Source organism: Sphaerodactylus townsendi, linkage group LG05, assembly GCF_021028975.2.
Source record: "Sphaerodactylus townsendi isolate TG3544 linkage group LG05, MPM_Stown_v2.3, whole genome shotgun sequence".
NCBI classification, from domain to species: domain Eukaryota; kingdom Metazoa; phylum Chordata; class Lepidosauria; order Squamata; family Sphaerodactylidae; genus Sphaerodactylus; species Sphaerodactylus townsendi.
In genome coordinates, this window is record NC_059429.1 from 88601856 (window position 1) to 88626727 (window position 24872).

At 41.4% G+C, this 24872-nt stretch overlaps 1 protein-coding gene across 1 annotated transcript in view; it reads right to left on the reverse strand.

Annotated features, from left to right (window-relative positions):
• EIF2D (eukaryotic translation initiation factor 2D) overlaps positions 1 to 15785 on the reverse strand; it is a 29068-nt gene extending 13283 nt beyond the window's left edge. Inside the window, exons 1-8 of the mRNA XM_048497879.1 lie at positions 15421 to 15785; positions 11728 to 11918; positions 9333 to 9416; positions 8182 to 8272; positions 5980 to 6087; positions 4430 to 4716; positions 3063 to 3180; positions 2489 to 2534 (exon numbers count right to left, since the gene is read on the reverse strand). Of these exons, the coding sequence (XP_048353836.1) occupies positions 2489 to 2534; positions 3063 to 3180; positions 4430 to 4716; positions 5980 to 6087; positions 8182 to 8272; positions 9333 to 9416; positions 11728 to 11918; positions 15421 to 15476 (981 nt within the window). The 5' untranslated portion in view covers positions 15477 to 15785. The remainder of the gene's footprint in view (positions 1 to 2488; positions 2535 to 3062; positions 3181 to 4429; positions 4717 to 5979; positions 6088 to 8181; positions 8273 to 9332; positions 9417 to 11727; positions 11919 to 15420) is intronic.
• Between the last annotated feature and the right edge of the window lie 9087 nt (positions 15786 to 24872).

Consider the following 24872-nt stretch of genomic DNA (forward strand, 5'->3'; position numbering starts at 1 on the left):
CTATTAGCTTCCCATTGTAAACAATGGGGATGGGGCACCCCTTTGAAGTCCAATAATCTTGGATCCCCTGACCCAAAGTTCACCAAACCCTGGCTGGTATCATAAAGACTCTCCTGATGAGATAGCCAGCCAAAGGTTTGGTGAAGCTTAGTTCAGAGGGTCCAAAGTTATGAACCCATAAATGGGTAGCCAACCCTATTCACTACCTAATAGCTCCCTCATTGAAAAACAATGGTGAATGGGGCACCTGTTTGGGAGTTCATAACTTTGGACCCCTGAATGAAACTTTGCTGACTTTGGCTGGTATGTCCAGGAGTGTTCTGAGAGTATTTGCCCTGCAATTTAATTGCCGCTAGCATAAAACTGCCGTCCCCTGCTGGCCAGCAAAGCAAAAAACACACAATTTTTTAGCGTGCCGTGCGCGATAAGTCGAGGGGAGCTTTTTCAGCATTAAAAATGTGCTGAAAAATTCGACTTATACATGAGTATATACGGTATATGTCTATCATGGTATAATATTTTTAAATTTTACTTTAAGAACATACTAACATGACTAGACATATCTTACCATAAAACTGAGCAGAATGTTCCTGACAATGATCCAGAAAAAAAGCAAAGGCTGCTGAGAGGGCCCAGATTCTAGTTCTTCCTGAAGGGGCAAGGACTACACTTTCCAGCAGGCCTTGCTATAGGAAGCCTTGAAAAGGGAAAACAGTGCAGGAGGAAGCCATGCTCCCCTCCTCCCACCATGGTGTGCTTCTCCCTATCAGGACTAGGTCTGAAGAAGTTCCTGCCTGGGAACACAGGACAAATTATATCAAGCCACAGCTGAGCTGGAAGAACCCATTTGCAAAGTCAGGGGAGCCTGTCGGTGTGTGTGTGACAGGGGAATCTGAGAAAAGAAAGTCCATTTGTAAAGTTAAGGAAGACAGTCTGTGTTTGGGGGGGTGGGGTGGATCAGAGAAAGAAGAGCCCATTTGCAAAGTTGGGGGAATGTGTGTGTATGTGTCTGTGGAGGGAAGAATCCATAAGTAAGCTTTTTCCCCCTGAAGACTAGGTTTTCAGTATCTATGGAAAATTTTGGGGTCAAGGCAGGAGGAGCTGGCCCTTTGGTGGGTACCATTAACCCACCAAAAGTTTTCTAGCGCCTGTTGTATTTGTAAATAGCTTTACTGCTAGTTAACTTATAAAAGAAAACTGAACATTGACCTAAATGTAGTCTTAAAGTAGTCTTCAACCCATATATATGTTGTAAAAACACTGGCAATGTAATCCAATGCCAAGCTATACTAGTCTAAACCTATTGAAAGCAAGTGGTTCAGACTGACATGAATTTGCATGGGACTGCACTCTGGGATTACAGAAAAGGTAGGACTACAGTATAGATATGTTTATCTCCTTCAAGAATCTAGCTATAAAACCCTGTTTTTTCTAACACCAAAAATCATTAGAATTTTGTGTACTCACAATTTGTGTACTCACAGTGAAATACACAGTTGTGCTCATTTTACATTCTCTTCCAACCAGTGCTTCTCTGCCTTTGGAGAACTTGGAGTTATAAGTATAACTTGGAGTTATAAGCACCTCTGAATGGCAGTGAACCAACAAGGCAGTTTGGTTTGCAACACTCCACCTCTAACTTACACTGCAAATGCCAGCTCTCCTGAATTCCTTCCATGGAATACACACATAACATCTTAGAGCTGCACAGTCCAGATTTGCAGCTCAATAAAATTCTATATCAAAACTCCCTCCTCCAAATTATAAATTCAAGTTCAACAGCACTTTAGAGATCAACAGGATTTGGGAAGCATAAGCTTTTAATAGCCCAGGCTAGCCCAATTTCATCGGCTCTTGTAAGCTAAGCAGGGTTGACCCAGGCTAGTATTTGGATGGGGGAGACAGACAGGCAGGCAGGCAGGCAGACAGGCAATGTTGAACCACCTCTGAATGTGTCTTGTCTTAAAACGGAGTTGCCGTAAGATGGCTGTAGCTTGATGGCACTTTCTACCACCATGCTTTCAAGAGTCAAAGCTTCCTTTGTCATCTGACAAATAAAAATTTGACTCTTGAAAGCTTGGTGGTGGAAAGGGTCAAGTTGCAGCCAACTTATGGCCTGCAAAGGAAGCTATGACCCTTGAAAACTAATATCCAAAAAAATATTGTTGGTCTCTCAAGCATTACTGGGCTCCAATCTAGATGTTCTATTGCAGACTGATATGGCTACTCTCTGAAATAAACAAAAAAAGTTTTTTTTAAAAAAGATGCAAATTGAGCATTCTAATATTTCATATGTGAAGCTACTTGAATCTGACTCACAAGTGGTGAGACAAGAGAAATAGAGTGTGAAAGAGAGATTCCTTTTTGCTTATACCTGGGCATTTAAATATGAGAGAGTCAATCCCCCCCCCAATTGTTATCAAAGTTCAACTGTTAATTTCTCCCCCACCCCCTTAAACAGTACTGGAAACAACAAAAATATCCTCACCTTCTTGTAGCTGGATTTCTTTATGTCTATTTGTTGACCTTTAGGGCTATTCATGAAATTCAAAAATGAAAAAGAATCACAAGAATGATATAGTAGGAATCAAACATAAGTTACTCTTCTTTTTAGCCACTTAAACCACCCTCCTTGATTTTTGCTACTAAAATAGAAGGTCTCTAACAGTTTTTTTACTAAAACCAGCATACCTAGACCAGTTCATTTCTACAGGTTAAAAACAATGTATGAAAAGGGAGCAGCATATATCAGCTTCAGTTGTAGTTTAAATGTCACAGTCCTGAAACCATGGGAAACTAAACACTGGTGATCATTAAATACCTGGTAGCAAAAGGGAAATTCTTCTTATCTGTAGCAATTTTATTTTTTAAAAAAAATCTTTCAAATCCAAAATAACCTAGATAACAGCAGACTTTTAAATAGAGAGAGGCTGTGTTAACTGTAAGACCTATTTTCACAGCATTGTGTTGGCAGAATTTAAAAAAAAAAGAGTTTCAAGCAGAAACCAATTTTTCTGATACATGCTCACCACACCCAACTTAAGAGAAGAGAGATCACATACCAGCATGAGAACATGTAATTACGCAGAAAGGTGCTGGTCAGCAGAGGGAGCTCTGACTTCTTCACTTTACATTTTAAGGCATGAAAGAAGCACTGATGAAGTAAAGCATCCATTTGTTCTGTTAAAAAGTTGGAACAGGTTATCCTCGTGACATTCTACACAGAATGCAATGTAGACCAAGATATCATTGGCCGTTTCTGCACGGCGACGATGGGGGTTGGGTCGGCGTATTCCACGCCGACCCAATCCCCCTGGGACCATTCACATGAACGGTCCCAGAAACAGCCGGGAAGACAGCGCCGCATAGGCGCCAGCCTCGCCGAAGCTGCGGGTCGCGTATTATTCGGCGTAATGCTGAAGCCTGGGGACACGGCGAATACCGTGGCCGCTGGCGTGCTCCGGCGATAATGCGAGGGCACAGGGATGCGCTACTGCCCTCTTGGCGAGTGTCGGCGATGCGCGGGGCGATCCCTCAGGCCTCAGCGACGCACCAGACGGCCACGGCCAGTAGAGGGCGGAAGGGGGGGAGGGCGCCTTGGAGCCGCTGCCGTTCGCACGGCAGCGGCTCCAAGCCACTGTTTCCCATAAACCTCGCTTCCCAAGCAAGGTTGGGAAGCGGCGGCTTCGCGCCGCTCGGGCGGGGCGAGGGCGGCACGACTGCGAAGCAGCTGCGCCCCCTGTGCGAATGGCTCCCTGGGGACTGCGTTTTTGCCGTCCCCAGGGCGCCATAATCCGCCCGTGCGGAAAGGGCCATTGTTACACGAGTGAACCTCTCCACTCTAGCTCCAGGCTGTGCCAACATGAAACAGCGAAAAGGTATACTGTTATACCACAGAACACTGAACTCTGCACTTCTTTCTTCTTTGTCTGACATACACTCCTTTTGACAGGTTACATAATGGTTTGTACCCTTTTTTTAAAAAATCAATGAAAAGTATATCAAGGTTGAGAAGACTCTTCTGTCAATCCTACAATTCTATTGTGGCAAGTTAGTGCAACTGTAACAATCACACACTTTAATAAAGTCCACATGTTATAAAGTTAGTAGGTGTATTCTGGGCATCCATTAAGCGCAAGATTAATACATTTATTACACTCCATATATGTGCCACATTTAAGTCTCAGCCCCCCAGGGCTAGGAGTTTATCTCCAATGTATACATGGTCAAAGTACATACAGCCAATCACCTGGTGATGATAGACTGTAGATACACATTAACATTGTAACATATGAAGTGCCCCAACATTGGTGATTGGTTCCCCAACATTTCCTGCCTATTTATCACACAATCAAACAACTGTTCTCTTCAGCAAAAGGATTAGAATTCCTTCAGAACACAGCCCCTGAGCACATTTCTTAAGGGATACCTTGAGGACTCCTACTGTCTTCCAGTCCCTGGAGAGTATCCAAGTTGTCTTCTTCAATAGTCTCAGCAGCTCCATTCTCTCTAGGTTCCTCATTTTCTCCTACATCAGCACTCTCAATAGTTTCATTGAGGTTCACATTCCCAATGTCAGTTTGCAAGGATGGGTCAATGGGCCTGTTTTCGGGCACTTTGTTTTCCTCTCTTTTATCACCCTGTTCCTCCTCTTCAGTTACAGGTTCTGCCTCCAGAAAGGCTATTGTGGGTGGACATGTCTTGTCACCAAGGCTCCTTTTTCATTAAAAACATGTAATAAAAAATCAACAGGAGGCATAGTAACTCTCAGATCAAATTCCCACATAAGCAAAAGAAAAAAGATAAGACAGAGATACCAGAGAGTTACCGTGTTTCTTCGAAAACAAGACAGTGTCTTATATTAATTTTTGCTCCCAAAGATGCGCTATGTCTTATTTTCAGGGGATGTCTTATTTTTCCGCTCCACAGCTGCATGCTCTGGTGTTCTGTTCGACAGGCATGCTTCCAAACAAAAACTTTGCTACATCTTTCTTTTGGAGGATGTTTTATATTTAGCACTTCAGCAAAACCTCTACTACGTCTTGTTTTCGGAGAAACAGGGTAGTTAAGATATGGAGTTGTGAAAAAACATGTTTTTCCTTCTAAAGAATGACTTAATGAAGGAACATGGAAACAGCAGCAGACAGCAACTGCAAAACAGATCATGGTCAGAACAGTTTGGAAAAGCCAAGTCTGCCACATTTATTCAACATCAACAATGTGCCAAGAGACCGCAGGCTGCCATAAATGAAGCAAGGTCTTGTTTGCACAATTCCCACTAACTTCATACTTTGACTTGGAATTAGAATATAGTTTAAGGAAGCCAAAACCCCATGGCCCTTGCTTTGCACCAGACAGTATAAAACATGGATTCATTTGAAGGGAAAGCTCCTAATGCCATTCTGGAAGCAGGAACCCACATGTATGTCCCATTCTAGCATGAATTGTTGACTTAGGTAGAAAGGAAGAAGGATACATGGGCTAACAAGAGACCGGCGATACAAGGAGCTTCTGAATGAAGTCCCTCAACACACTCACTTGACTTTGGTGTCTGCAGAATAGGGAAGCTGAGCAAAGAACATCCTGCCCCTCCGTAACAGCCCACTGTGATTGGTGAGCAGAAGTTCAAGGAGAATCTCCAGCATAATGGGGGATTAGAACTGTCTGTGGTGCTCACTATTCTCTAGATTGGTGATGGAACTCAGCTCCTGTTCTTTAATATTCTTAAAAAACATGCACTGATACTGATCAAAGATTGTTGGGAGATATCAGCTAGTTACCCTGAAGACCTTAGACCCATTGTCAGTTGACAGCATGGCCACTATTCAAAGTTACTTGTTTCCTCCCTGTTCAATACTCAGGACTAATCCTCCTCCAACCCAAGCAGTGGATTCAAGAAACTATTTTACACTTGGGCAAAGATCCATACAGCTTTGCTTCCATTTTGTAAACTATCTTGAATGCTTGTTATGTACCTACCATAATTGATCCATGTAAGTATGCAGGACCGTGAAGCCTTTCCCTTTCATTCCAGCAGCCAGCATCTCCATAGTGGACATAGTAGCTATTCCAATAGCCACTGGGGCTCTGAAAGAAAACACACACACATAATTTAAAGTAAACAGCAAAACGCTTACTCAATCTAAAACAAGTTACTTAGAACAGAACAGAAAGCCTTTATTGGCATATTAAAAAAACACAATAGCTACAAAACAAACCAATACAGCAAAACACATCCAATGCAAACCCGCATGACACATCGATCCATGTTCACGTCTTCAACAAAAAGAAGGCCCCCAGTTCTCATTCCACTGGGCCCGAACCACCCAACAACAAGCAAATTCTGTCTGCATCATACTGGCCATGTTTGTTATGATTACTATTAGCAAGAGACAGAAATTGAAACACATATTAAATCTAAAATTAATACCACAGATAAACATTTCAGAGCAGCTACAGAGACATGCTAAATTCCCAGGTTAATATGTTGTAGTATAGCAATAAAATATTAAAGTAAGGTGGCGTGATAAGGAAGGGAGAAGTGAATTACTTATGCTCTAAACATACTTAGATAAAACAAGTTATATATTAGCAGCTCCCAGCCTAGAATTTCATTAAAATGGTGCCTAATGACCCAGCCTTCTAGTGCAAACCTAACTTAAGAATAAACCAATAGGAAATATAGATTTTGGCAAAGTAAACAATAACAAATTTTAAGAAGTCCAAACAGTTGCCATTTAAAGTCAGCGTGTAAAAAATCCGAAGCCCTAGGAACCTAGGTTCTTTTAAAAAATTGAAGCCTTTAATACCCTCAAAAAAAAGTACCCATTGAAGTGATATCAGTTTTCTAATGTCTTTTGAAAGTTGTTCCACAATATTAGAATAGGTATCATAATAGACCATAAACAGCATTCATTGTTTGTACTTTCGAAGGTTAGAATCATTAGAAAGCATTGCTAGGGTGCAGTGGTGTAGCGCCAAGAGGGCGGGGGTGGGGTGCGATGCACCGGGCGCATGCCGGTGCAGGGGCGTGGCGGGGGCGCAGGCATGCCCCGGGCACAGTTCCCCTTTGCTCCGTCCCGGCTAAGGTGAGTGGAGCTGCCACATGGGCTCAGACAGAGAGAGGTGGTCCTTGAAGGATTGGGGCCTTAGGTCAGAAAGGGGAATAATTCTATTGCGACTTTTCCTATTTACATTTGTGAGATAAATTTAAACAGAAAACAGTCAAACGTATCTTGTTTTAAAAAGTCAGAAATAAGTCCAAAACAGGTGTCTACTAAATCTATTCCAAACTGAAAAAGGTGCATGTAGGAGACTTGACTATAATTTTCTGCCATAATGGAAGGGCCACAATTTAGTAGCAGAGCATCTGCCTGACACATATGAAGTACCAGATAAGGATTTCTAGAAGTCGGGCTGAGAAGAACCTCTGATTGAAAACCTGCAAGATCACCTGCTAGCCAACCGTGGGTAATGAAGAGCTAAATGGGCCAGTGGTCTAACAAGGTAAGGCAAATTTGTAGGGATTGCTCAGGAGCAGACAAAGACAAGATAAAGTCACCCCTCCCTCTCCCAACTTTCAAACACAAGGTTTGCAGCCTAATCAGATACTTAAACTTGGGGCTTTCAGTTGTTAAGCTTCCCTACAATGCTCCCTGACAAAAACATTTTAAAGCTCTGTTTGGTTCGATTTGTGTGTGGGGATGGGGGGGGGGAAGGGGAGTGGGCTTGCAAAGACTTTGAGGATTACAACATAAAAAAATCTATATCAAACAGTCACAGGTATGTGTTGTCGAAGGCTTTCACGGCCGGAATCAACTGGTTGTTGGGGTTTTCCAGGCTGTGTGGACATGATCTGGTAGTTTTTGTTCATAATGTTTTGCCCACACCTATAGCAAAACCTACCAGGCCATGGCCACACAACCTAGAAAATCCACAACAGCCAGTCACACATATGTTCTCCTAAATGTAACCTTACCTGGAATCAAATAATTTAGTGTTATAGCGAACATGCTGTTTTGCAGATTTTCTAACTGATCGTTACAGCAATGTGTCATTTTTCTTGTTGAATGGAACTGGATTTGATTGTGATAGAATTGGATTTAATTTTTGTTCACCCTGTTGAAATTTGCAGCAAGCACAAGTACGAAACTTAACATTAGCTTTCAAGAGAAATCATACCTGTTCCCCACCAAGGTAATAGCACACAATGTGCCCCGGTCTACCTGGGGAAGACCAGAAGAGGGCACTACAACTCCAGGAAGCATTAGATCTGTAGAAACAAACATCAGTTAGCATCCCTCAGAACATTTCAGGACAGTCATCACCTTTGCTCTGTGGCTCTTCATTTACTTCAGCAAAAATGCCGCACAGCTAGAATTATATAGCACATTCAAATCAATGATAATCTTTTTAGCAATGCCAGTGCTGGGTATGAGGCTTAAAGAAAACATAAGCCTATTTCTAAGGCCTTGAATTTTGTTCCTAATTGCCAATGCGGCTTCCCACAAAATTCCCTGCACTTAGGTTTTCAGTCCCAAAGTTAAAATTTGCAAATTATTTAAATCTGCTCCACAAAAATGTTACAAATCAAGTCAATCTCTGTAAGCTTGCAGCTACTGCTGAATCTCGGTCTACAACTGGAAACCCAAACCTCCTCTATGGCATATGGTGCCTTTTATCAGCTTTGGCTAATATGCCAGCTACAGTTGTTCCTGGAAAAGGACAATCTGGTCATAATGATCTGTGCTCTGATTACATCCAGGTTTGATTACAGTGATGAGCTTTATGTGGGTTGGAGCTGCTTTTGAAAACAGTCTGGAAACTTCCGTTTCTTCAAAATGCAGCAGAGCCAGACCACTGTCAGGGACAGGATACAGGAATTGCATCACTCCAGTGCTGAAAGATCTGCCCATTTGTTATTGGGCACAATTCAAAGTGAACGTTCTTACCTTTAAAGGTTCTCAACTTTACAGCTCTAAACAACTTGGGGCCAGGATAATATAGAGACATGCCTTCTCCTCCTATATTGTCAGCCTGCCAGTTAAGATCTTCCTCACAAACCATGTTGTCGGTATATAAATGCTCTTTATGGGCTCTTATGACACCTACTCTGATATTGTGGAACAACTTCCAAAAGACATTAGAAAACCAATATCACTTCAGCAGTTTTTTTAGAGAGGATTAAAGTAAGTCCAGCTTGATTTCAAAGGGTCTGGAAACAACTAAGCATCAGGCTTAGGCCTACAATATAACAAGCCAAGCCACAAAGACCAATTTCAGAAAAGACAGATCAATTGTGCAATGCAAGGATTCAAGATCAGTCTGCTTACCTGCTCCTCCTGCTAGTTTATGCAACACAGGAGGCCAAGTTGTGAAGGCAGGCAGAAGGTCAGGATGAGTCCACAGGGTGTACACTGTCCCAAAGAAGACACAAAATGTTTGCAACTTCAGTACCATCAATTCTACTTGGCTTCATCTCTCCCCAATTTATTATCATTCATCTCAGCATTATATCAGGAGATAAAATTAAATGACAAGGAAGCAGAGTTTACAACTCAGCTTCTTAAGTAGCCATGCTTTCAGAGTATTCTCTGCAGCTTAGTATGAATGTTATCTATTGGCTAATGTTGAGGGAACCCCAATTCTACCTTGTATTATTAAGCCAGAGAGAGTTTAATCTGGTGACAAGGAAGAGTTGTTATGCATATCTAAGCAAATAGGTAACTGGAAAAGCAACATACTGTATCACGGGAACAAATTTAACCCTCAATGAGAACCAGTGGTTAAGAGTGTTGTATCTACATCACAGGGTTGTTTTGAGGAGAAAAGAGAGAAGGGGAGAACAGTGTAAGCTGCTTAAGCTCCTCACTGGGGAGAAAGGCTGGGTACAAATGAAGTAATTAAAAATGAACAAAAGTATTTTCTTACTATAGGCTGAAAAGCACATTCATATGTATCTTTATCTCACAGCCACACAAGAATGACTGATACTTGTGTCAAGAAGATACGGAAATATAGTTTACAGAATATAGTTTACAGAAATATAGAATATTTCTCAGATCACTCTAAGCAATTATCCTCTCTAACACTGAAGCATTTCATAATCTTTAAAACCAAGAGCCATAATGAAAATATATCATCAGCTAGGGACTGCAGCTACCTTTAATATTGTGGTGATATGTAATTATTTTCGGTTTTTATCTGATCACAACCTGAAGGACAGAGTAGAATATATTTAAAGACAACAGATATAGACTTTGATCCACCTGCACGTTTCCTCAAATGGAAGGTCTTCCACCAAAGAAGGACAATCTTTCAAACTCCCCCTTCCTGCTGCAGTCCCAAATGTGTCCTAAAATGCTGCTCCTGAGGAACAGCCCCCCAAACAGAATTTGAGGGGTATGGTTGGAGCTGCAGTGGAAGACAGAAAATGAGAAAGTCACTTTCTGTGGGTGGAAATCCTTCGGCTTGCAGAAATGCTCCAGCAGATCTAAACTAAGATGTGTTCTTAGAAGATCCTGCACTGGAAGGTAGACTCTAAGGCATTGTACCCATTGAAGTCCCTCGCCAACCCCCCTCCCCCTCTCAGGCTCTACCTGCAAAATCTCCAGGAATTTCCCAACCTGGAATTGGCCACCCTACTCTGGACCCAGGCTGTGTGCCCTCTTCCAGCATAGTGTAGTGGTTAACAGCATGTGGACTCTAATCTGGGGGACTGGGGTTGATTCCCCACTCCTTCACTTGAGCGGTGGAATCTTATCTGGTAAACCAGATTTGTTTCCTCCCTCGTCCATTCCTACGGGTGACCTTGGACTAGTCACAGTTCTTCAGAACTCTCTCAGTCCCACCTACCTCACAAGGTGTCTGTTGCAGGGAGAGGAAGGAAAATAAGTTTGTAAGTCCCTTTGAGTCTCCTTACAGGACAGAAAAGGGGATATAAATCCAAACTCTTCTTCTTCTGCCCATTGCATCTTCAGGGCAGCATCCAGAGGAATATCACAGTGAAAATCAACTTTCAGAGAGAACATGTGGACCACAGCCTATAAACTGCCTGACTCTGATTGAACAGATGTATACCTCAGTACCATCATCAGATACAGTGGAACCTCGGTTTTCATCAGTTTCGGTTTTCATTGATTTTTTCAGTGAAAAATTTGTCTCAGTTTTCATCGATTTGCCTCGGTTTTCATTGATTTGCAGTAAGGTTCAGGGGTTTGTGGAGAAAAATCACCCAGACAAAGTTGTTGCAGGCCATGTCTGCAACTTGTTTAATGACAATGTCTGCCCCATTTCAGACCAATCTTAAGGAGGCGTCAGAAACAGACCTCTTTGGACAGCTTTCTGGTGCGACATTGGTCCACTGGCTCTGAAGCTGGTCCTAGTGTTATTGTTTGTTACTGTTTGCAGCATTAAACACTATGTTTATTCACCAAAAATGTGTTTTTGGTATGTTTTTTGGAGTGCCTAGAACGGATTAATAGGATTTACATTGATTCCTATTGGAAAGTTTGCCTCAGTTTTCATTGGTTTTGGTTTTCATCGATTCTTTTCGGACGGATTACCAACGAAAACCGAGGTTCCACTGTACTACTCTGCTTATGGAAGTGATGGAAAACAGACTTCAGACTCACATCCAGAGTGCAACATGTCCAGACTAGAACAGAAAACCAAATTCAAACTTCACCAGCCCCATAATAAACCACCTGTTGTCACATATTTCTGTACCTGTTGGATACAGTCTTCTCTCAATTTCAAACAGGACTGGATTTCTGCTGTTTGTATAAACTGTGAGGGCCTCTCCTTTGTGAGTGTACAATGTGATAACATTCAGCTCCTCTTTATTCAGCACAATCTCAGAAAGCTGCTCAGTAGAGAGCATAGGAAAGGTGGCTGCAACATCAGCTCGCAGCTTCCTCCTGCAATGAACAAGAGCATGTTTATTCCCCAACGCAACTCCAGCAGTATGGTCAGAGTTGTAGCTTCATAAGGCAGCCTCTGTTGCTGACCACTAATATGCAGGACATATGACACTTTTCTGCTTTCCCACCTTTCTATCTATTCAAGGCAGCTCATGGAAATATAAACAATATCATTAAGTTATGACATTAATGCAGATCAAAAGACATTTAATGGTCAGTAAAATAATCAGAAATCAGATGCACTAGATTTTAATTATCAAGTAAGTTTATAGCTCTATAATTTTGATTCTAGTAACAACATAAAAAGTGGACAATTGCGCCACAGAATTATTAGTCATTATAATGTAATTGTATGTCAACTTTACAATTTCAGCAATACTGGAAATCCATTTATTACATTCAGCCATCAATAGAAGGCAATTCTTCTTTTAGTTCTATGTTATTCCCATTTTCCTGTATTCTTATTTATTTAATAAATGATTATCTAGCCTTTCCAGTAAGTTTTGTGGTAGAAAGTATCATCAAGTCACAGCCGACCCATAGGATTTCCAACGCAAGAAATGTTTGGAGGTAGTTTGTCATTGCCTTCCTCCATGTGGGCTGAGAACATTCTGAGAGAACTGTGACTAGCCCGAGATCACCCAGCAGGGTTCAGGTGGAGGAGTGAGGAATCAAACCCAATTCTCCAGATTAGAGTCCACTGCTTTTAACCACTATGGCATGCTGTAAGTCTACAGTAAATCCACAAGGCAACAAATAATAAAAATGTACAATTTATATTGTAAAAACCAGTATATTAATTAAATCAATAAAATACTATAGCCTTCAAAGTTACAATGCAGAAAAGAAACCAGTGGACAAGATATGCATCTTTCCAGAAACTAAGCAAAAACGGGATGATCTTGTGGGATCTAAAAAAAGACAAAAAAAGACAAAAGTGCCCACTGGCGTTCAGTGGAGTTCCATTACTAGGGTGCCATCACTGCAAAATCCTTCTCCCCAATAACTATATGAATATAGCTAAACTCTAAAGGCAAGGTTACATCAACAAGAGAGTCAATATATTATTAATTCCTGGTAGGTTCATTCATAAGGAGGCAATCAGGCCTTCAGAAAACCTAGTAATTTATGAAACTAAGAGGTCAAATTATGCTCTTGTAATGCTAGAATCTATCTCCCATCAATTGTGAAGAATTTTGGCACTTTCCAGTTCTAAATTCTAAGGGGAGGTGGTAAAACTGCGCCCTAAAAATGGGTATGTACCTCCCCATTTTTTAAAACTTGACATAACTGTAACTTGTATTCAAAAGTAAGTTGACTACTTTTTAAAAACGGAATATCTGGGGGGGGGGGGACTAGTGTTGCACTGAAATAAATATATTTATTTAAATTATTTATATCCTTTATCTCCTGAGGCCCCTTCTGCACATGCAGGATAACGCACTTTCAATCCACTTTCAATGCATTTTGAAGCTGTGCGGAACAGCAAAATCCACTTGCAAACAATTGTGAAAGTGGACTGAAAGTGCATTATTCTGCATGTGCGGAAGGGGCCTGAGACTCAAGGCAGGTTCAAAATTTCCAGAAATGTAGAAACTTTAGGGGGAAATCCACCCACACCACCCTTTTTAACAAGACGAGGCAGTGGATTAGGGTCCCAGGTTTAATCCTTTGCATCTTCTGTTGAAAGGACCAGTTGGTGATTACGAAACTTCCATCTGAGATCCCTGAGAGCCAGTGGTAATCCCAGTAGACAATCCTAGTAGACTCTGACACACCAAGTGAATTCATTATAAGGAAGCTTCATGAAGTCATTAAAAACCCCCACAGAGAATTTGGGGGAAATGGAAATATATACAATCATAACCTTCCTATCAAACCTAAGCTTGTTTAAATATTTTAAGACCATAAAATGCATATCATAAATGCATAGACATAAATGCTTTTGTTTTAATGTTGTTTTAAGCAACATTATATCCAATACTTGACAGAGACTCACAAGTTGCTGCACTTATGCTACCATAGCATCCATATCTTCATTTTTGCCATCCGAGAGATGGGAGGAAGAGTTGAAATGACACAATACATTTTCTGGCTAACAAAGGAAATTATATCATTTCAACTGAAAACAGTCGCATAGCACAATACTACCACCAGCATATTTACTTTATCAAGATAAGCTTTATAGCATTGAAAACATTAAGCTTTTTAATAACATGTAAGAATTAAACACATTATGAGACTAATCCTAAAGAGGATTAAATGCCAGTTTATTCAGAAATAAATGCCAGTTTATTCAGTGGTCCTTACTCCCAGGAAAGAGTTCTTAGGATTTCAAATACAGCATATTAATTGTTGTAAAAACTGTTAATTTTTAAGCAACAAACATATCCGTGAACTCTCTAGAAAATCTGCAAGACTGTACTGAACAACTGTGAACATGTAACAATTTGATCCTAGCCTACCACTTTGGGAATTTAAAAAAATAGAGGATTAGAAAGGTGCTATAAATTTTCCTGTAACCCCTATTACAGGATCAAAACCAAGAATTTAACCCTAATGAACTTTTCACAAAGTCAGGAGGGAGCAGGGATGAAAAGAGTAGTCAGGTGACTAAATCTGGAAGCTTTTCTTAAGCACATTTTACTAGATCAAAGAAAACATAAGACACAGTATGTTCAGAAATATAAATCCTTTAAATCCAAATAAATCTATTAAATGTCTCAAAACACAAATATTAAAACTTTGAGTGCCAAACTGTCCCTTCAACAAAAAGGGGAAGTATTCTGTTTGCCTGGAAACAGGTACTGCTTTTTTATAGTTATTGATTGCCACCCTAGGAACCTCATGGTTGAAGACAGTCAGCTAAGACAGCCCAATAAATATTACAAATAGTCTAATGCCCCAGAATGGAAGATGGAATAATAGAAATAAATTCAAGCAAACTTTTGTGAATACTTCCTTATATTTCCCATTTGTTCGCAACTCTAAAAAGTCTTTTAAAAAGTCAATACTTATTGTATAACTCATAAGTCATTTACAGTGGAATTCTAAGCAAAGAAGCACTGAAGCCAATGGATTCAAGTGTACCATTGTTTAGGATTGTACTGTTAATAATAAAATAAAGAATATACTCCATGTTGTCTTGACTTTTACTGCTCCTAAATCTGCTGCTGTATTTAAAGATCCTATAAAGGTGCTCAACAACAAGAACATGTTGTTTGTTTCATCTGTTGCTAGATAACTATCCTCATCTCAAGCATAAACTCCCAGGAGTTAGTTTTCGGTAATAGTATCTGCAGGTTACACTTGAATAGAATGCAAAGCTTGCGTTTACTTTGAGGAAAGCACTAACTTGAATTATACAGCCTCTTCGCTTACAGAATTTTTAATCAGTATCAATCACATCCTCATGCCGTTTGCCTGAAAAACACCCTCTTTATAATCCCAAAGCCAGATGAACAATTTCAGCAATCACTTTTAAAAGAAGAAAGCTCACCTATCAGATCCTTTTATAGCAGTGTTGGACTTTACCCTGAAAGCTTTGGCAAACATGGCCGGAGAAATCACAGGCTTTCAGTTCTGACAGCTAAAATCTCGCAGGCTGTCCTCGATCCGCAGAAAAACCTGTTCTCAGGTTAAAGCACAGATTCTCAGCCCTCCTTTCTCATTGCATGGGCGCCGCCATTGGAAGGTGCTACAATAAAATGCGTCCGTGGGAAACAACCTGATCACTCTACCGGCAGCTATAGAGTAGACTTTTCTTTTCTTTTTTCAAAAACTAGACTGACAGTTTCACGATCTGGAAGGGAACTTCCTGGTTTATTTCCGACGCCATTTCCACCCCTCCTTGCGGGCTCTAAGTGGCAAATACTCATAGGAAATAATAGAGACAGCTAGGATTTTAGCGTAGAGCGGATTTTAGCGTAGAGACAGCTAGGATTTTAGCGTAGCGGTGGTTCGACAGCAGCGCTCCCCCTCCACTGCTGCCGTCACGCACCCAGCTGAACAAGTTCGAATTGTCTGTCATCCAAGTCTTATTTTATGCAAAAAATGTGAAGTTTAAACAGTTTTATGCACATAAAAATGGCCTGCGGGCAATGCACGTTAAAATATAATCCAATTAAACTCATATTGCAAGTGGAGCGGAGTGGGATGGGGGGCTATGACTTGAAGAGTGCACACCGCACATAAAAAGGGTTTCTCCCCTATTTTTTGAAAGGCTTGGTTCAGTCTGTTTTGATAATCTAAGCGACGTTCATCCAGCCAATTGCTTTCCTGTTTTCATTCTGTTTCTTTCAAGAACTGGTTTGTGGCAAATTGACAAACCTATTTACTGTGACTCTCGAGTTCAATTTTCCTTTCCAATCAGGACTGAGAAATGGTTTGTTGAGGTCAGAAATGACCTGATACGGTTGCTAAGTCTGGCTGAGAAATTCCTGGAGATTTGGAGATGAGGATCTGATCTGGAGCCTGAAGGCTGGCAATCCTACCGGGGAGAGCAATTTATTATAACACTGCAATTTAGGCCAGTATTTTCATCATTGTTCAGATCCAATATCGCGTAGGAGCTGAGATTGGTAAACAGTAGCTTATAACAGTTTTTTAATAAAGTTGAGCTGTTCCCTTTTCTGTTAGCAAAATACAGAACATCACAGATGATTATCGACACGACAGTACAACGGCTTCAAGTTAACTCCAAGAACAGAACAAGCTGTAATTTACTAGTTTGTGAACAATACTGGTTTTGTCAAGCAATATCAGTTCATACATTTCTAAAGCAGACTTCTAGGTTACAAGATAGCACCTCACTTGGATATTTTTTTTGTCAATCTGAATCTCCTTGGTGAAATTATAGAATTCATTAAATAGAGTTTATGGAAGCTAATTCCTCACCCCATTGCTCATTCCTCCACACACTTTCTGCTTTATGTTGGGTGTTTTGATTTCCGGCGGAAGAAAAAAAATCTGTATCCAAGTACAGGATTTCATTAATTAATATTAAGTTTCCTATTTGTCAGGCTACTGATAATTTGCTTTTAAAATGTGTGAACACATCAGGCACACCAAGCAAAAACATGCAGTGCATGTAAGGATGAACTTGTTGAAGGATACTAGAAAATTATTCTCATACATACATTGTTCATTAAACTCTGGTGAGTGTAAAAATTCATGGATAAGCAATTTCCTGGTTTTACTCAATTGACATTTTGTAATGGACTGTGTAATGAAATATATTTGTAACAGCACAATGTTTCTTAATAACCCATCTTTTTTAAATGTCTGAAAAAGGATGCAATGTTTAGTATGCAAACTTTGAACATAGTCCAATATGCATAAAACAGTCCCAGCCTAATTTGTTATGTATGGAGCTACCAAAAAACAAAAGTTCTAAGGTCATATACATTCAGTGTGTTTGTTGCATATTCGCCTCAATGAAATGTAATGTGAAAACCACATCTCACTTGCAATTTCCATATGCAGTGTCCCTCAATATTGTATTGAAAAAGGAAAACATTGGAGCATTCTAAAGGTGGAAGAGCTAACTATTCCTTTGTCCTCTCACTTACCTGCCCTCTGACTCTAGCATTAGCAATATTGTCCATGTCAAAGTGGCATTTTACTTTTAGGCTATTGGAGAAATGTGAAATTGAACAACTTGTAAAATTCGCTTGGGCGGAGTGCAGGTAGGTGATATACCATTCTTACCCAACTACCTTTAGAGACGCCCAGTTGACTTGCTTCCATCGTCCAAGTGAAAGCCTGACTGGTCTGTGACAATCCAATGTGCAGAGAAGGAAAATTTGCTTTGTCACATGGATCCATACCATATAAATAGGCACTCCTCCGCCATAGACACCCAGTCAATCCCTGCGAGAGCTTGAAGGATGTGTGTGTGTTAAGTGCCATCAAGTAATTTCTGAATCATGACAATCCTATGAATTAAGGACATCCCAGACATCCTATTGTTAACAACTTGCTCAGGTTTTACAAACAAAGGGCTATGGCTTCCTGAGTAATCCATCTCATATCTGGTTTTCCTCTTCTTTGACTTTTTCTAGTATTTTTATCGTTTCCAGTGAATCTTGACTTCTCATAATGTTACCAAAGTACAATGGCCTCAGTTTAGTTATTGAAGCTGCTAGGGAGGGTTTAGGCTTGATTTGATCTAGAACCATCTTATTTTGTTGTTGTTTTATGGCAGTTCACGGTATCTGACTGTGACACTTTCTTCTGATATACATTTCAAAGGAATCTACTTTCTTCCTGTCAGCTTTTTTCAATGACCGGCTTTCACACCCATACACAGTAATAAGGAACACTGTGGCATGAATTAATTTGATCTTGGTCACCAGTGACACATCCTTACATGTAAAAATCTTTTCTATAGTAGCTTCTTCGTGGCTGCCCTTCCCAGTCTCAATTTCCTTTTGATTTCTTGGTTGCAGTCTCCCTTTTGGTTAATGAAGGAGCCAAGGAATAGGAAATCTTGAACAATTTCAATTTCCCCATTGTCAACCTTATAGCAGAATAATTTCCCCAATACTCATTACTTTTATTTTCTTAATGTTCAGTTACAGTCCTGCATTGACACTTTCTGCTTTAACTATCTTCTGCCAGTAATGTGGTACCATCTAGTTAACATTAAAATATAGTAATTGACATAGCCCTGAACAGTGCCTAAAAGGTCAGTAATTTTTTGTTTACAAATGCAAATGTGAATTTGGTGCTGCTAAATAAAATAATAGGCAACATGAGTGTTCCAAGGGACATCAATAGAGTTGTGATCCCCTTGGTCAGCACTAGATGGCTGTCACCTTTCTTTTTGCAAAACTTTTCACATGTCTAAGTAACCCCAAAGGTCTGATCACAGGATACTAAGTCAATGAATTCTGTATAAACACTCACATAAGAAGGGCAGTCTTACAGCTTAGGTCATGATCCACAACCATTAGTATTCATGGGAGTTTAATACTGTTGGTTGATTAACTCAGATACTTAAACAAAATACTTGAAAGGAAAGAAGTCCTAAATGTAAGACAGCCTCCCTAAAAAAGTGATATACCAAGAAAAATAATGATATAGCTGTAACTTGTATGCAAACATATGAAACTCCCTCTTTTTTGTATAGCATACACACCTGGGAAAAACCTCATCTTGCACTGGAGTAAATATTGCATACATTAAAAGGCTTCCTTAAAAACTTGGAGGTTTGTAAGCATTCACAGTGAAAAGGAGACTAATCTAAGGACTGGAAAGTGAACAAAAGTTCACTCTAGGGGTTCAGACTAAGAAATGTGTATTCCAGCACAAAATATGTTTGTGTAGCTGCTGTCTAGTTAGGATAATAGCAAGATCTTCCATTCCTACTACAAAGCAGAATGTGGAAGTGGTATAAAAGCAAAGATTGTTTCCCCTCTCTTCTCTAAGTTGTCATTGTGAAGACCAGAATACTCATAACTCTGATATTGTCTGAAAGGTGATATTTGTGTACGGTCAGTCACCCTTTAAAGGATATTACCACTTTTAAAAAACAATTTTGTCATACAAATTCAGAGTAGACTGACTACCTATATTTTGTAAATCTGTAGAGATCATCAAGAATCCATTATTTAGACTGGACATTGCACATAATCTGGAGCATTGAAACAGTTCTCTGTCCCTAAGAAATTCCTAAAATAAGCCTAATTTTAAAGCAACAACAAGTGCATTGTAGGCTATGTTATAGGATCTTGTATGACTGGTCTTACACCACCGGGTGATGCATTCAGGTGATGCATTTGGCTTGCATTGTTCACAGTTCTTTCAGTAAACATATGCCAAAAAAAGCGTGTGTAAGAGTTAGACTTCCTTCTTGTCTCTCTTCAAACTGGCTTAGGCTGTTGTTTTTGTTTTTATCTCTTGTTATCTGGGACCATAACAATAACCTCCTCTATTAGAATTTCTCAAATGCAATTTGTGAATCGTTGGTAAGGACGGAGAGCAAGTTCCTGCCACATCTAGCTAATACAGATGTTGAACCCTCTCAGCTTTCTAAAGATGAAGGCCTAATAGAAAGAGGATGGAATTAGCTCCCGCCCTCTTTTTTTAAAACTCATATGGCTTCCAAATCTGCAGCTTCCAAATCACCCCAGAACACTAGCTAGGAAACAGTTGCTGGGATTCAGAAGCTTTGGACTACTACCTTTAATTAGGCTCACTGGCACCAACAAGGTAGTCATTATAGTTACTTCATGTATAAAATTTCTGAATTTTGATGTTTTCCAACCCAGATGATTTCACTACACAAATAAACAGATACAACTGTAAACAGAATTGTCCAAGGCAGTTCTCAAATTAATACCAGAAGTTCAGGTTTTGCATGAGTTTGTTCTGTTACTATTCTCTTTTGCCTCTGGCTAGAAGTTATTCAAAAGTGAAAACCAATCTTACTGTCTCCTTCCAGAAACTGTGCAAAACTGAATTATTCAAGAGGGCTTTTCTATTCATATAATAGGGTAGCACTGCACAAAATGATTCACAAAGTTGTGGTGTTGTGTGGTTTCCGGGCTGTATGGTCGTGTCCCGGGCTGTATGGTCTTGTTCTCCTGATGTTTCGTCTGCACCTGTGGCTGGCATCTTCAGAGGATCTGAAGGCAGTAAAGCAAGTGGAGTATATATACTTGCTTTACTACCATCAGATCATCTGAAGATGCCAGCCACAGATGCAGGCAAAACATCAGGAGAAAATGCTACTAGAACATGGCCTTACAGCCCAGAAACCACACAACATCCCAGTGATTCCAGCCGTGAAAGCCTTTGACAATACATTCTCAAAGCTACCTGGATAAATTATTAGGGACTTTGGTCTATACTGTGTATAGTTTGCGGTCATTTGGATCTTATTATGCGACTTTGCATCATTTAATGTGTCATGGTAACAATTTGATTTGCTTCATTTTTTTAAAATTTTTGGTTGGTTCTACAACCCAGTTCCTATTTCATGGTTTATTGAATGTCCCATCCATCAATTGTATTGACTTTGTGTAATCCACTTTCAGTCCCCATGAGAAAGATGTACTATAAACAAAACAAATGAATAAAGGGGGAGAGTCATCAGATTAGGGCAGTGGTGGCGAACCTATGGCACGGGTGCCAGTGGTGGCACTCAGAGCCCTCTCTGTGGGCACGCACAGAGTCACACCCACACACACATATCTAGTCTGGCCTGGGCCACTGGGCTCGATTATTAGCATTAAACCTAAGACCTAATTTTGGGGAAGCAGTGTAGGTAACCCTGTTAAGCGCTGTTAAACCCCACTGATTTTCACGCGAAGAACTAAAGTGCGATCCTTTACCTGGGAGTAAGCTCAGTAGCTGGCAATGGGGGCTGCTTCTGAGTAAACCCTCCTAGGGTCGTGATTCACCCATTGGGAGAGTTGCACGGTTTCTTCAAAGCAAAGCCACTGACAACCACCAAGCTTGCTCCCGAGTAACGCATGCCTCTGATCCAACTGGTTTTTTTAAAACTAAAACCTCAGTATTCAGGTTAAATAGCCGTGTTGGCACTTTGCAATAAATAAGTGGGTTTTGGGTGGCAGTTTGGGCACTCGGTCTCGAAAAGGTTCGCCGACACTGGATTAGGGGTTCTGAACCTGGTGCCCATGGGTGTTGTGCTGTCCTCCAACGCTTGTTCTGGTGTTCCCCAAGTGTTTTTAACAAGCAGGCAGGCCAAGTAAGGCTTTTGCCAAGCAAGGCTTCTGATAGACTATAGCAGGTTTGATTGGCTGTGCAGATTTTTAAAAATGTTGCTTTGGCAGCTGCCACCACAACTCAAGGATCTATATTGTATTACTGAAGTTACACTCTGGCAATCGTTTAATGACTGGCTCTGCCTCCTTCTGACAAGGACGTAGGTAAGGGGGGTTCCTGGGTTTAACCCCCCCCCCCAACATGTCCAAAGCTCTGCCCCCCCCCCTTAGTGGTTTTTTGTATTTTAAAGTGTTTTTTAGTTTTTGGCCTGCAGGGGGCACAGTTTTTAGGCTAGCTGCTAGCAGCACCAAAATTTCAGGGAGACTCTCTATTTTGGGAGACTCTCCTGATGATACCACCCACGTTTGTTGAGGTTTGGTTCAGGTGGTCCAAAGTTATGGACTCCCAAAGGGGGTGCCCCCATCCCCCATTGTTTCCAACCGGTGCTAATACGATATGGGGGCTACACCTTTGAGGGTCCATAACTTTGGACCCCCTGAACCAAACTTCACCAAACAAGATACCCTGAAAGTTTGGTGCTGCTAGCTTAACAATTGCACCCCTGACAGCAGGCACCCCCCCCCCGCAAATTTCCCCAGATTCTCCTTTTAAACCCCCCCCCCTTCGGCATGGATTTAAAGGGAGAATCTGAGCCAGTGGTGGGATTCAGCAGGTTCACACCACTTCGGCAGAACTGGTTGTTAAAATGGTGCTTGTAAACAATCTGTTGTTAAATTATTTGAATTCCACAACCGGAACCGGTTGTTACATTGTTTGAATCCCACCACTGATCTGAGGTCCCCAGTTTAAACATTGAAAGTGATGCTGTCTCAGAATGGGGGATAATCCACCCCCAAACAGCATCACTGTCAATGTTGTTTTAACTGGGGACCCCAGATTCTCCCTTCAAGGTGGATTTAAAAAGAGAATCTGGGCTCCCTAGTTTAAACACCATTGAAAATCCAGGAGCAGCAGTGGCGTAGGAGGTTAAGAGCTCATGTATCTAATCTGGAGGAACCAGGTTTGATTCCCAGCTCTGCCGCCTGAGCTGTGGAGGCTTATCTGGGGAATTCAGATTAGCCTGTACACTCCCACACATGCCAGCTGGGTGACCTTAGGCTAGTCACAGCTTCTCGGAGCTCTCTCAGCCCCACCTACCTCACAGGGTGTTTGTTGTGAGGGGGGAAGGGCAAGGAGATTGTAAGCCCCTTTGAGTCTCCTGCAGGAGAGAAAGGGGGGATATAAATCGAAACTCTTCTTCTTCTTCTGTTTGGGGGTGGATTTTGGACCCCACTCCATTTTCCCTAGACTCCATTTTCCCTAGTTACGCCTCTGCCCAGAGGGGAGGGCAGAAAGCACTGCCGGCTGCCAGCTGGGAGCCCAGCTGGTGGGGGGGGGGCGGGGCAGGGGAGTCTGCCATCCCTGACCTCAGAGAGCTGCTTTTATAAGCACTGAGGCTGGGGGCAGGGCTTGGGAAGGTGAGCCCATGCCCCTGGGGCGGGTGGGGGCGTGGCCCCTCCCCCCCCCTAAAAAATCTATACCTACATCCCTGCTCCTTCAGAAGCCAATTTGGGGCTACCATGAGCACCACCTTGGGGACTCCTGACATAAAAGTCTATCCTCCAAAGCTACCATTTCCTTCAGGAGAACTGGTCTCTCTGTCATCTGGAAGATAATTTGTGATTCCGACAGAACGCTAGGTCCCACTTGGAGGATGTTGTAACCCCCACAGCCAAGCAGCCTTTTCCAAAAGAAGCTGATTCCACAGGCAGAAGGCTCAAGCAGATCTTGGCAGGATGGGAGAATGGAGAGAGGCTCTCAGGGAGGAGAGAAACGGCTTTACATCACAGAACACAACAGGAATCATAGATGAAGATGAGATTTATTTATTGTTGAAGGCTTTCACGGCCGGAATCACTTGGGTGCTGTGTGGTTTCCGGGCTGTATGGCCGTGTTCTAGCAGCATTCTCTCCTGACGTTTCACCTGCATCTGTGGCTGGCATCTTCAGAGGATCTGATGTTGGGAAAGCAAGTGGAGTATATATCTGTTGGAGTGGCCAGGGTGGGTGGAGAAACCTTGTCTGTGAGTAACAAAGAAGGCAACCAGGTCAATAGTTGAGGGCATCTGAATAGAAGTATGAGTAACAATGAAGACTATAGCCTGGGAGTAACCCTGTAGATAGCAAGGTCACTGGTGGGAGCATCTGAATAGAAGTATCCTAGCCTTTGTTTCTTTTGTCTATGGTCATCCTGTGTTAGTGTTTTCCTATGCGATCAGTGCTGATCAGTTCAAAACTGATGAAGAAGCACAACCTACAAACAATCTACAGACCCACTAAGAAAATTCAACAGATGCTACGTTCAGCAAAGGATAAGAGGGATCCTTTAGCTACTGCAGGAGTCTATCGCATACCATGCAGCTGTGGACAAGAATCCTACATAGGAACCACCAGCGCCAATGGCTAGCACAGACACGTATCAAAAGAACATAGAAGAAGGCACTTTTACAGACTATTTCAGCCAGAAAAAATCAGCAATAGCAGAACACATGATGATAAACCAACCTGGACATAGAATATTATTTGAAAAAACAGACATTCTGGACCACTCTGAAAGCCACTACGTCAGACTACACAGAGAAGCAATTGAAATCCATAAGCACATGGACAATTTTAATAGGAAGGAAGAAACTATGAAAATGAACAGAACTTGGCTGTCAGTGTTGAAAAATACTAGGGTCAAGACTGTGTCAAACCAGCTCCACACTAACACAGGATGACCATATTCTATTCAGATGCCCTCAACTATTGACCTGGTTGCCTTTGTTACTCATAGACAAGGTTTCTCCACCCACCCTGGCCACTCCAACAGATATATACTCCACTTGCTTTCCCAACATCAGATCCTCTGAAGATGCCAGCCACAGATGCAGGCGAAACGTCAGGAGAGAATGCTGCTAGAACACGGCCATACAGCCCGGAAACCACACAGCACCCAAGAGATTTATTTAGTTTAATTTGGAAGCTGATGGAATTCTCTGCCCTTCAGGATGTAGAAAAAAGCAATGGGAGAGAGGTCAATAGGTCCCAGCATACTGGGAAGCGTCTTTTCCTTTCCCACCCTTCCTGATGTGTTCCTTTTTACAAAAACAGCTCCTTTCTATCACTTTTTCTGCGCAATTTTCTGTGATTAATCATGTGCAGCGTGTATTAAATGGTG